The sequence below is a fragment of the Polypterus senegalus genome, chromosome 5 (assembly GCF_016835505.1).
Source record: "Polypterus senegalus isolate Bchr_013 chromosome 5, ASM1683550v1, whole genome shotgun sequence".
Lineage (NCBI taxonomy): Eukaryota > Metazoa > Chordata > Cladistia > Polypteriformes > Polypteridae > Polypterus > Polypterus senegalus.
The window spans coordinates 27,135,579-27,148,968 of record NC_053158.1 but is presented as its reverse complement, the minus strand read 5'-3'; the positions used below and the strand labels follow the sequence as shown (position 1 = coordinate 27,148,968).

General features: G+C 35.2%; 1 protein-coding gene across 3 annotated transcripts in view; it reads left to right on the top strand.

Moving 5' to 3' along the window:
* The window catches only part of LOC120530174 (putative leucine-rich repeat-containing protein DDB_G0290503), a 419,164-nt gene that overhangs the window by 311,919 nt on the left and 93,855 nt on the right, over nt 1-13,390 (top strand). For 2 of the 3 annotated variants that reach the window (XM_039754405.1, XM_039754404.1), the window contains one exon: nt 6,263-6,418. In XM_039754405.1, coding sequence (XP_039610339.1) covers nt 6,263-6,418 — 156 coding nt within the window. Of the gene's footprint in view, nt 1-6,262; nt 6,419-8,165; nt 8,203-13,390 lie in introns of those variants that run through there. The other variant, XM_039754406.1, reaches the window with a different exon arrangement.

The following is a 13,390-nucleotide window of genomic DNA, read 5'->3' as shown; positions in this document are numbered from 1 at the left end:
TAATACAGTGGGGTGAAAAACTATTTGCTCCCTTCCCGATTTCTTATTCTTTTGCATGTTTGTCACACAAAATGTTTCTGATCATCAAACACATTTAACCATTAGTCAAATATAACACAAGTAAACACAAAATGCAGTTTTTAAATGATGGTTTTTATTATTTAGGGAGAAAAAAAATCCAAACCTACATGGACGTAGGTTAAAAAATAACCTAACTGTGGTGTATCACACCTGAGTTCAATTTCCGTAGCCACCCCCAGGCCTGATTACTGCCACACCTGTTTTAATCAAGAAATCACTTAAATAGGAGCTGCCTGACACAGAGAAGTAGACCAAAAGCACTTCAAAAGCTAGACATCATGCCAAGATCCAAAGAAATTCAGGAACAAATGAGAACAGAAGTCATTGAGATCTATCAGTCTGGTAAAGGTTATAAAGCCATTTCTAAAGTTTTGGGACTCCAGCGAACCACAGTGAGAGCCATTATCCACAAATGGCAAAAACATGGAACAGTGGTGAACCTTCCCAGGAGTGGCCGGCCGACCAAAATTACCCCAAGAGCGCAGAGACGACTCATCCGAGAGGTCACAAAAGACCCCAGGACAACGTCTAAAGAACTGCAGGCCTCACTTGCCTCAATTAAGGTCAATGTTCACGACTCCACCATAAGAAAGAGACTGGGCAAAAACGGCCTGCATGGCAGATTTCCAAGACGCAAACCACTGTTAAGCATAAAGAACATTAGGGCTCGTCTCAATTTTGCTAAGAAACATCTCAATGATTGCCAAGACTTTTGAGAAAATACCTTGTGGACTGATGAGACAAAAGTTGAACTTTTTGGAAGGCAAATGTCCCGTTACATCTGGCGTAAAAGGAACACAGCATTTCAGAAAAAGAACATCATACCAACAGTAAAATATGGTGGTGGTAGTGTGATGGTCTGGGGTTGTTTTGCTGCTTCAGGACCTGGAAGGCTTGCTGTGATAGATGGAACCATGAATTCTACTGTCTACCAAAAAATCCTGAAGGAGAATGTCCGGCCATTTGTTCGTCAACTCAAGCTGAAGCGATCTTGGGTGCTGCAACAGGACAATGACCCAAAACACACCAGCAAATCCACCTCTGAATGGCTGAAGAAAAACAAAATGAAGACTTTGGAGTGGCCTAGTCAAAGTCCTGACCTGAATCCAATTGAGATGCAATGGCATGACCTTAAAAAGGCGGTTCATGCTAGAAAACCCTCAAATAAAGCTGAATTACAACAATTCAAACGTTGAATCTTGCCCTGGGAACGATTTGGACAGTTTGAATCAAAGACAATGTGCTCACTAGAAGTTTTTAAGTTGAATAATTGAGTACTTTGGGTATATAGAGCTAGGTTGTATTCTGTGCATGGCTGTCTCCCACTCCTTTTGTGAAATGTTCAGTGAAAGTTCTTTTCCCCGTTGTGCCCTGAGGTCTTTGAAAGGAAGGGACTTTAAAATGTTTTTATAAATTGTGGAGATGCTACCGGAGTCTTCTAGACTGATCAAGATTTCTACTGAAATAGAAAATGTGGAAGGTGAAGAAAATTGGGCAGGTTTATTTTAACAAAGTTTCTAGCTTGAAAGTAGTGGAAAAATGGTGTTGATGAGAACTTAAATTTGAGACTTAATTGCTTGTATGATGGAAAAACATTATCAAAGTATAAGTCTCTAAATGTTTAATCCAAAACATTTTTCAAGCATTAAATACTGTGTGTGTTTGAGAAGGTGGAAAAGAGTGGTTGTCATGTAGATGTGCAACAGGTAAGAGCTTCTCTGTCTTAAAGTGCTTGCTACATTGGACATGGCACTACTTAACTTTCAGTTGTGTTACTGGGAAGCAAATATATAGGCCATAAAGACATGGGGCCTCTCATGTATACACGGTGCGTACGCACAGAAATGTTGCGTACGAACGTTTCCACATTCAAATCACGATGTATAAAACCTAAACTTGACGCAAAGCCCTGCACATTTTCACAGTACCTCATACCTTGTCGTACGCAAGTTCTCAGCTCGGTTTTGCAGACTGGCAGCACCCAGCATCAAAGCAATGTTACTGTTCCTGTGTGGTTTATCTTTCTTTTTCAGATCCCATCCCTGACGCGGCTTTATAAATACACTGAAATTAACCGCATATTGTTTATTAGTTTAATGCATCTGATTGTAATTAACCTGTAACAATATAATGGTCCACAGACTGATGAAACTATTATAAATACCATAGCTGCTTTAGCGCTGTTATTCTCACTGCACCTTTTTCTTCTTCTTTGAGCTGCTCCCGTTAGGGGTTGCCACAGCGGATCATCTTTTTCCATATTACTCTCACTGCACCATTTGGAGCAGCTGATCGGAAAGAGAATTATCGGTATACAGCATCAAGCACACGCTGCCTCAGACATGCTTCCTATTTGAACTGCTTCTCACACGGCAAACACTTCAAAAACTTTCCTGTACGGACCTCGCGGTTCAGAAACAGTTTCATCCCAAGAGCTCTAAACACAATCAATCAGCCCATCAACTGCTCCTTGTAGAACTGTTTGTACTTATAAGTACAATTACCTCACTGTACACTTGCGATACAGTTATAATATTGCACAACCTGCGCCACTTTATAAAGCGCGTATTTACATATGATGACAGTATCATTTTTAAGATGAAATTCAGCAAAATATGTTTAATATATTATACAGGTAAAACTTTAACTTTATTTAAATAATTGATATTGTTAATAATTAAAGGACAAGGTGTTGCTACGCTAGCAAGGATCTGCCGCTCTGTTCATGGATTGTTCCTGCCTCACACTGTATGCTTCACTGGGACTGGCGTGAAGGATAGAATAATTAAACATGTACTATGAAGATATTTCAATATTCCTTAAAAGTTTTGAAGAATCTGCGTTATAAGCTTACAGATGGCTTAACGTCTATTACAGAGCTTATTGTGTGGCGATTGGGTATTTGGAGAAAGAAAAGGAAGGACAGGAATTGGAGGTTAGTACGTTCAAAAGAGACAGGACTGCTGCAATAAATTATTTTATCAAAGGTCGCGCACAATCACTGTGCCACCATGTTCCCATATTTAATAACATGCTTTAACTCCTATCATCATGAAAATGATATCACGTATATATCTCAATTTTGTAGTTGTTCAGAGAGCTGTAATATCATGAATGTAATGAATTCTGTGTCCTGTCAGAGGTAGAGAAGAAAGCCGGTTTAAGAAGCACGTAGTGATTCACATGCATAGAAGATCAAATACAAAACAAAGCATTTAACGTACTACTTTAGTTAGTACACGCCATGTCACTTGATCAGCTTCCTGTTTTTGCTTATAACACTGTTTAAACCAACAAATAGTAAGTTTTTCCTTGCCTCCACTTGGTATTCACTGAAATTGTTCTATTTTTCCTATTGGTTTTGCCATTGCCTTTTCACAGAACACTATGCTTAAGGACTATTTATATTGATTTGCATATTCAAAGAGGCGTAATTCTGGGAGGAGTTGGGGCGGGACAGCAGGCACGTTACTTTTCACGCTGATCAGATTTATGTTGCGGAAGAACGTGGAAGTTTGCATACGCACAGATTCCTGCATCTGGATTTGTCTGTGTGTATGTACATTCCCGCTTTTGTGCTAACGCCATGTTATAGTGTGAGTTCTACACACGCCGTTATACATGAGGCCCCAGGGGCCTATATAAACAATATGTGCTTAATTTCAGTGTATTTATAAAACTGCGTCAGGGATGAGGATCTGAAAAAGAAAGATAAACCACACAGGAAACGTAGCATTGCTTTGACGCTGGGTGCCGCCAGTCTGCAAAACCGAGCGGAGAACTTGCGTACGACAGGGTATGAGGTACTGTGGGAATGTACGTGGCTTTACGGCAAGTTTAGGTTTTATACATCGCGATTTGTGCGTGGAAACGTTCATACTCAACATTTCTGTGCCTACTCACCATTCATACTTGAGGCCCCAGGACATCGACTCAAATTGATAAATATACATAGGCTTGCAATAGGTCTGCAATAGAATTTAAATCTCACAGTACTTCTTTATATTTCCTGCTCAGTGCCCCAGTAAATACAAATTATCTTCAGTACACTAATAATTCAATTGCCCTTCATTCACTCAGAATATGGAATCAGTGTATTTTTTTTTTTTTTTTTAATATTTAAAGAGTAGAATTACAAGTTTTGTCTAGGGACTTGCGTATTTCACAAATATTAAAATTTCTCTTTCTTGTAGCCAGAAAATCTTAATTGAAAAAAGTAAATAATTAATCGAGTTCAGTGGGCTGATGGTAGTTGATTATATTTTGTCAAATGCATCAGTAATACAGATAATAGAAATCGTTCACATGCTTTAGTTGAGAAGTAAAAAAAGAACAATAATGTGGGCACAAAGATCTCGGGCAACCTTCCATCATGAGTCTTACATGTCTTTAAAAGGAAATAAAATGGCGATGCCGTAATGGCTGTAGCTGTGCAGCAGCAGCTCACAGTTAGGACGTGATTGTGTGTGGTGGTGTAATGTGCTCAGAAAGTCGTACTTGCCCACGGTTTATGAAGGCATAGATGTGTGTGTTTGTAGTAACATTTCAACAAACGGTGCATCCCGTTTCCAGTGGTAAAGTTTCTCACTGTTCTCTCATGATGAGAAACACAATAATTTCACTTAAAGCAAAATGAATGCAGCACAATATATGGAAAAAGCAGTTCATGAAGCCCAATTTTAAACACTGCATGATGCAGGAAATGACTTTGTGTAATTCAGTGCAATGCACCGTACCATATTAAAAACACTAAACAAATTTCAGCTTTCCTTTTCACAAGTTCGATTTCCCCGGGAGGCAAAATGATTATATCTGTCATGTGTGGCTAAGTTTTATACTCTACTGTTACAGTTTCATAATTGTAACTCCTTATATGTGCCATGATATCTAGAAAATGGAACTGAGGGCACAAAGCAATTTTGATAAACAACCTGAATCATCGCAAGATTAAAAAAAAAATGTGTAAATTGGATATTTGTTTAGTTGTTAGCCTTTTTTCTGCATTGTGATCAATTTTGTGTTGCTTAAAATAAAATTGTACAGTGAGTAGCTTTGGTAAGAAAAGACATTTGAATTTTTTTAATAAAAAAAAAAGTTGTTATATAAGTATTCTCTATATAAATATTTAACATGAGAAACTGACATATTAATAAATATTTTAAAAATGACAGCATATGTAATTAAAGCAGTATTGAACAAAATTCATAATCTTTGCAGGTAAGGATACCTATGTTCTAAATGAGTTTTCAAAACACATTGTTCAGACAAGTGTCTGTATTGAAAAAAAAATTTGAAATCTGAACTGTTAGAATTTAATTCCTCATGTTTCTATTTGATTAATTTTAAAGTAGGCATTATTTATCTATTACAAGTTTTGATTTGTCTTTAATATTTTGCAATCAAAGAAGAATTAAGCTATAGAACCAATCATTTCTGAAATGCATGACAATATTATTTTCTTTTAGTATAATGATTTGTTTAGTGATAAAGAACAGGACACTTTTTTGTATAATCAGCAAGATGCTACTCTCTCTTATTTGAAAATTGTGTCAATTGATCACTTTTAAACTGTAAAAGAATATCTAATCTAATGTATGGAGTTGTGGATTTTTCCCATTATGAGAAGTGAAACATAAAGCAGCCCTTATGGAAAACAAGATTGTCAACTGCACATTACATGTTTTATTATTTAATGTAACCTTCTCTTTAAAGTTTCCCGCATCTGTACTGCTGTTAAGCTAAACATCTCCTGGAAAAATCCTGTTAAACTCTCCACACATTTTAATGGGCAATACTCCGGGAGTTTTGTTAATATTGTGACTGTATTGCCTCAAAACTTCCTAAAAACACAGAATGATCAGAGTCATTCATGTGTTCTCACAACATCCAATATATTTATCATTCTTACTTATTTAGCAGTATCGAAGAGTTGAATTAATTTATCAGTTTTCAGTTTAATGGAAAGCAAGCAGTGTACTTTTGGAAGGTAAACTATTAATACCATTCACGCAATTCTTAAAATGAAAAACACATGTATTTCTTTTATCAGCATCTAATTACATGAGATTCAAAGTGAAGGGGTTACTTGTTCTCCACAAATGTGCAGCCTTCAAAAGCTGTTTCTTGCATAATTCATTTTATAATAAAACAACAAAATTTTTTTTTCCCCAAAAAAAACCAGGTGCAGAATTATGAGATGAAAGTATCCGAGCTAAGCGCAGAGCTAAAACAGATGCAGAACATAAGAGAAGAACTTGCAACTAAACAGGAAGCTTTGGAGGTTATGAAGACAGAAATCACAGCGCTGCGAGAGAAAGCCGTATCCAAAGAGAAAGAGGTGAGTGACGTGTTTATCTGCATAATTATGTGTCTCTCTGAAAACATAAGAAGTGAGCATGACGTTTACTTCTGCAATGTATCAGTAAAGACTTAGGAATATAAAAAGTAACTACAAAAAGTAACTACGATAAAATCAGAAAGAATAACGGATTTATGTCTCATGAAGACAGATTTTTTTAGGACAACGCCAGAAGCAACTTTTCTACTTATTCACTCACAAGGCTCTGCCTTTAGATACCATAGTACTGAACAATTTTGATGCACCCTCTGTGACATTGCTTACAGTATATAAATGTAATGGGTCTTTTATACTTAACGACAAGAGCTACTATTAGAATTTGTAGGATTTGTGAGGTTGCACCTTCCCACTCCGTTCTGTTTATGTGCATCTCTCATTGGAGCTATGAGAGGAATGAAAGGTCACATTTGATTTGCTGCTTGATTCCACAAAAAGCAATTGAAAAAGAGTTGAAATGAAAAGCAAAGAAAAATCATTAGGCTGGTATTGCTTCATTAAAAATGCAAATCAACCAGACAAGCAAATGTCATTTTAGGCTACGTCTGTGTGTGTGTGTGTTTCTGTATGTATAAATGATATTTACCTTTTATCAATATATATTTATATATATTTTTAAAAATATATATAAATGAATTGGCTTGTCCATGCTTCATCTGTATGATAGTAATCATTAAATTTCTTCTACTGGGTGCTACAATTTTGGTGGATGTTTATGTGACTAAGACATTGAAGTCTCCATATTTTCTTAGCATATGTTTTAAGTATATAGGATAGACAAATAAAATTATATAATTAAAGTATAATTTGGGTAAGTCTTTGCTGTTGTTTATGTAAATACAACAATTACCCAACTAAAGACTTGTTTCACAGTTGAAGAAATATCTATTTCCATTTTTTGTTGTTGTTTAAATTATTTTTTTTCTTGGGGGATAATTGATATTTAATTTTTTTGTAAAGAATTTTGGGCTGCATTCTGTTTATGGAATGTTTTGCATTAATAAATGTATAATGTTATTAAAATAAAAAATATATGTTTGATTCAAAGCCTAAATCAGCACAATATTTGCGGTATATTTGTTCAGTTAGGCCATTATTTCAGAGCTGAAACTGGCCATTGTTTGCAAAGTCTAAATATTTTTAGCATTTTCCATGGACTCTGTCTAGTGTTGGTTTTTGTGTTTCTTCCTGCCTGCCAGAAGAGACTTTAGGCCCCAGCAATTATGAATTGGAGTAAGCATATTCAGTAAATGAATTGGAGGATTATTCTGATATTACAGTAGTACAGTATGTATTTTAATACTTCTCCAGTCATATATAGTATATAGAGCAAGAGTGAATCTTTGTGTGACATAAAAAAAATATCCTCAAACCCTCTTAATCTAAGTCAGGGCCGGAAATCACTATGCAGTATGTTAATTGGATTTTTAATGTGCATTTTGCTTTTACTATGGAATTCTGGAAATGCCTATGTTAAGTTTCTTTGTTTTGCTGATGTTTCACATAATGTATTTCAACTATTCGTTTTAGAGCAAATATTCCTGTTGGTAGTACATGCAGGTAAAGATTTCACAGTAATCTGTGCATATGCCAATACTACCACTACTACTGTTGTCATACTGAGATCACTGTTTAATTAAAGTGCAGGAATAATATGCTGAAAATTAGTCCCATTTGTCATTGGTCATTATCAAGATTATGATTCTGCTTTTCTTGGTGATTGTCACAGTGCCAGTATGCTCAGCTGAGATGACCAGACCAACCGATTCCAAGAAACTTCCTTCAGCTTCCAATGATGACCTCACAGATGCTTACAGTTGAGAAATACTAGATAATCCCTAATGACCATCCTAGGGCAGCCCATTTTGTTAAATACATGGAAATGGTCAAAGAAGTCCAATGCACTTCCTAGCAAAACTATAAATAAATTCTTAGTAATGTGTGTGCCACATTTCATTAAGTCAAACATTTCATTTACAGTACTGTGTTGATTGACTGCTTTCTTAAGAGGAAAAATCACAAAGGGATGCTTAAGCTTAATGACTGAGATACAATACAAGACCAACATTGTGTGTGACCTGACCAGCACTTGTCCATGATGACCATCATCCTGAAACTGCATTTTTCATTCAGAGAGTCATCGAAAAGTCATGTTGGTTATTTACAGTGATGTGGTATTTTTATTATCAAGCAGTTGTGCAGTACTTGTTTCTGTCAATACCACAGAATAATAAAAATAACATATTGTATCATTTAAGTTCCACAGAGGTCAAACGGCATCCCATAAGCTTGTTGTACTACTCTTAGCAATGCCAGCTTTGCTGTTATGTATTTAACTGTTACATATTTTTCTGTTTTTGCACTGACCATCTCTAAAGTCTGTGTAACATTTGCCTCTGATTTCTTCAAGCATGAATCACATCAATAACATCAAACTAGTGAATTGTCGCACTTACTCAGAGCTGTGGTTTGATTTTTAATATTTAAGTCTTTGTGATTTTAAGCCTTATGAAGGCACATTTAAAACTGAGACTCCCTACTGTTGTTGTTGATATTTCTTCTCCTGTCTTCTTGTTCTTCACTGTTCTTTGTTGCATATTTAACTATTCTGCTACCTTTTTTTACTTAGTTGATGTTTTGAGTATCTTCGCCAGAGGAATACAACACTATTTTGATTATTGTATTCTAAAATTGTCTATGCTAATCTTGTGTTTTCATTGTCTGATTATGCATTTATGGTTTCTCATCTGACTCTGTTCAAAGTTTGTATCCTAATAAACATTACTTAAAAAGACATAACACACTGAGAACTTGTCACTGTGCTCAAAGTCATCGTTTTCAGATGTAATTTTAAGTAAAGAGCAGTTTATACTGTATATATATATACAGTAGTTGCTATGTATTCAAAGCACTTTACAATTCACTTTATAAACTAATGAAACATTTTTGCTACACTGTCCATTAATTTGGTGTGTAGTTTTTAAGTGACCAGTTTTCAACATCAATGTACATCAGTATTTTTTATTGTGTATTGTGAGTGTATTTATTTAATAATAAATCAGATATTATGAAAACAGTAGTTTGAAGAGTTACCTTAAAAAATGACAAGATAATTTAACTTAAAACTCCTGTTCACAGTGTCAGTACACCCCTATATGGCTGATCTAAGCTTTAATGAAAGAATAAGATGAATGTGACCTTTGCAAGATAATTTACGTTATCAATACATTGTTAGATTCTGAGTTAAAATTCTAAATATTATTTGGCTAACCAAGTAAATGTCTGCAAAAACATATATTGTCCTTTTTTGACTCTAAAAATTACACTCTTTGGTAGTAATAAAAAATTATGCAGTAGCAAGCATCTTACATTTTTGCAATTTCGGTCTTTGCACCCTGCTCTTATAGTTCGCCCAGTAATTTGTCCTCCCCATTTCTGCATAGGTTTCCTCCCACTGCCCAAAGATATGCAGGTTAAGTAAACTGGTGATGCTAAAGTGGCCTTATTTTATGTTTGGTGTATGGGTGTATATGTGTGTGTTTGTCTGTGATGAACGGGTATCCAGTGCAGGGTTTGTTCCTGCCACGTGATAAGCAGGTTAGAAAATGACATGACGTATCCAGTCATTTGATGATAAAGTGTTGCAGTGATTTGTTCTGGAGAGTTCTTTTATACTTCAGATGTCCGAATGGCAATTTCTCATGGTACTCAGACTTCCACCCATCATAAATATAAATGTGTAGATGAGTGTGCCCTGAGAAAGTCTCAGTACCTTTCTAAGGCTATAGCGTAATTGTTCAAACATTTTCTTAAACTACTGGAGCACAGACATGTTAGGTGATTTTTTTTAGGAGAACACAACGAGTTAGAAGCAGGAATTGAATCGACATTCTTGATGTGTCCGATGTCTTAGCCACTAGGCCTTGCCACCTGTCAATCACTCCTCTCTTTCTATCTTTATACTTAATCTCCTTCACAAATCAATCAAACCAATTTTTCTCATCCTTCCCCTGGAGCCTCCTTGCACTTCCCAAAAAATCTACTTTAGTTTAATTTGTGTGAGTGCTGATACAGTGTGTGTATAAATGTTCCCTTTGATAAACCAACCCCGCATTAAAAGTTATTTCCAGCTTAGTGTTTAATGCTGCTGGGTTGGGTTCCATCCTAAACTGACTGTACTTTGCAATGAACTTTTTATGTATCACTTTGTTGTTTACTTTGATTTGTATGCTTATTTTAATTTGAATTTGATCTTTTTATTCTCAGGCAACATAGTTCGTTGGATTTTCTTTTAGTGTTCCATCCATACACATAAAAGACAAATACAATTAAAAACACAATATGCAATACATGACACTATCACAACATTATATACAGATAAAAAACACAATATACAACACATGACACCATGGCAACATTACATACAGACATTAGTAATGAAAAATATAATACTTTATATTGCACACAGCACAAATCACAAATGTATAAAACCGTGTATTTAAGTAGAATTGCACTCCTGCCCAGTAAGATAACCAGAAAATAAAAATAAGCATAATTTAGATGGATGAAGGAGTTTAGACATTAGGACAAGACAGAGATGAATCAGAGGCTGTGCTTAACCAGAGTGACTGTTGTAGGAAGGAAACTGTATATGTCTAGTAGTTCTTTCCTTTAATGACCGGTAGCGTTACCTTCATGGTAATCACTGAAAGAGATAGCTGCTTGGGCGAGGGTAGTCTTAGATTATATTTTTGGCAGGTTTCCGGGCCTGTGATGCATACAGGTCCTCACCTCAATGGAGTCCAGTTTCAGGCCTATAATCTTTTCTGCTGTCTGAATAACACACTGCAGTTTGTTTTGAGTGAGCCAGTGCATTGTCATAACCAGATTGTTATGGAGAAATGGAGGATGCTTTCAATAACTGCTAAATTCAACTGTACGGTCACTGATTGGGACAATTTAAACTTTTTAAGCTGACAGACAAAATATACTGTTGAGCTTTTTTGATAAGAACAGTTTTATTTTCATCCCATTATTTTGTAAAAGTTGCATGGTTATGCATTATTGTGTTACTGCTTTGAATTTCAGTTCAAATTGTTGTTACTAAACCTAATAATAAAATTAAAACTACTGTATTTGTTGTTAGTTCTACTGGTACAAAATATAAGATCATCGGAAGTTTGACAAATGAGAGACGATAATTTAGTCCATGCTTGTTTGATTAGTTAATAGCCTCTTATCCAGAAACTTTCTAAAACTTTTCAAAGTTGATTTGATAGTCTGGTCCTTATTCCACAAATATTGTATAAAAAGTTTTCTTCCTGGATTCAATTATGATATTAAAAATGCAGCAGGAGTACCATACAAAGTACAGCGACATGCTATTATAGACACAAAGCAGTGACAATTAACAATTAGCAATTAGTATGCAACAGTATTACCTTTAAACTATACTTATTTGTTGTAAATATAGCAGAAGTGTCAGAGAGGATGCGTAACTGAGCTGTGGAAAGGCCATTAGCAGTAAATCTACAATGTAAGCTGATTTTTAGAGTAGTCACATTCAGTCTGACATAAGCGAAGAGCACTCGATAAGAATAAACTAAATTGAATTGACTAGCAGTAGTTTAATCCTTGGGGTTTCTGCTGTACCTGCTTGACTCTTGTTATAGTTTGTTTCATATTTTTTATATGGGGTGTTTTACATTTAAAGGCTCTAGCAATCATTGTTAGGAATGTAGTGTTTATTGGTGGGTGTTGAATTTAAGCAGTCTGCTGTCTTGTTCCTCGAATTGTTTCTCATTTTTGTCAAAAATCTGACAGTTTATTATGCCTCCACAGTCTATGCTGGATATATGTTCTGTCCAGTTCTCTGTCTGCATGGTGGGAACAACACAGCTTGAGTGTCTTCAGTGGGTTACCACCCATTTCTAAGCCATCTTGTCATATTTACAGTACTTTCTGAATGTTTTCATTATTATAATGCAAAATTAAGTGTTTAGATTGAATTTTACTTTAGCCTGAGGTAAGTGTTGTGTGTTTTGAATTAAACAGATAGCACTGATAATAAAATCCTATTATTGGTCATGAATACAACATTTTCATTTGCACTAGGATAGAATCCTTAATGATGTTTCTGTAATAAATATTAAATTTCAAATCATCTCATAATACTTAAGATAACTGCTTCACCATAATGTGATATTTGATATGTTAAATTACCAAATCTGCATAAGTATTCTTCTGATTTATGAAACCCTATATGTCATTATATCAAGTAATTACAACTGGAAGGTAAGAAAAAAAAATAATTTCACATAATTGCCAGAGTGAGAAGAAATAAATTTTCTAGCTGAACAATATATAGAAATATTTGAAAGATCCTATCAAAATAGTAAATCATCACGGCCACATTAAAATTTCCTCTTATCTTTGTTAATATGCATAACAGATGGCACTCTGAGGAGTTAGTTCATGGAGTGAGAATGCACTTGTGATTTGATTTTAATTAGTCAAGCTTTAGAACACTGTAAAGACTGTACAGTATCTTGCATCTCATTTAACCCTGATACACAAAATTGCTTAGCTTTACTTCCACTGTTACATTTCAATTAAATGCATTGTCACACTTTAACTTTCTCTCTTTTCTGCTAACACTTTGGGTTTGTTTACCTTTTTTCGCGTTTTCGTAATTAGCCTGTTTAAGATTCCATCTGCTTTACCACCACTGAGGGATTTGTATGTTTTCCTGTATGGCCTTACCCCACATATTTGTCCAAGGATGTCCACTGCGGTAGATTGGCACATCTGAGTCCCCAGATTGATTCCTGTCTTGGTTAAGCTTGGATTCCCACTATTCTCAGCTGGAGCGAGCAGATTTTTTTTCCTAAGAAAATAGTCCAATGATATATTTTACCATAAACGACAAATGATTTTAATTATTTTTTTAAACTT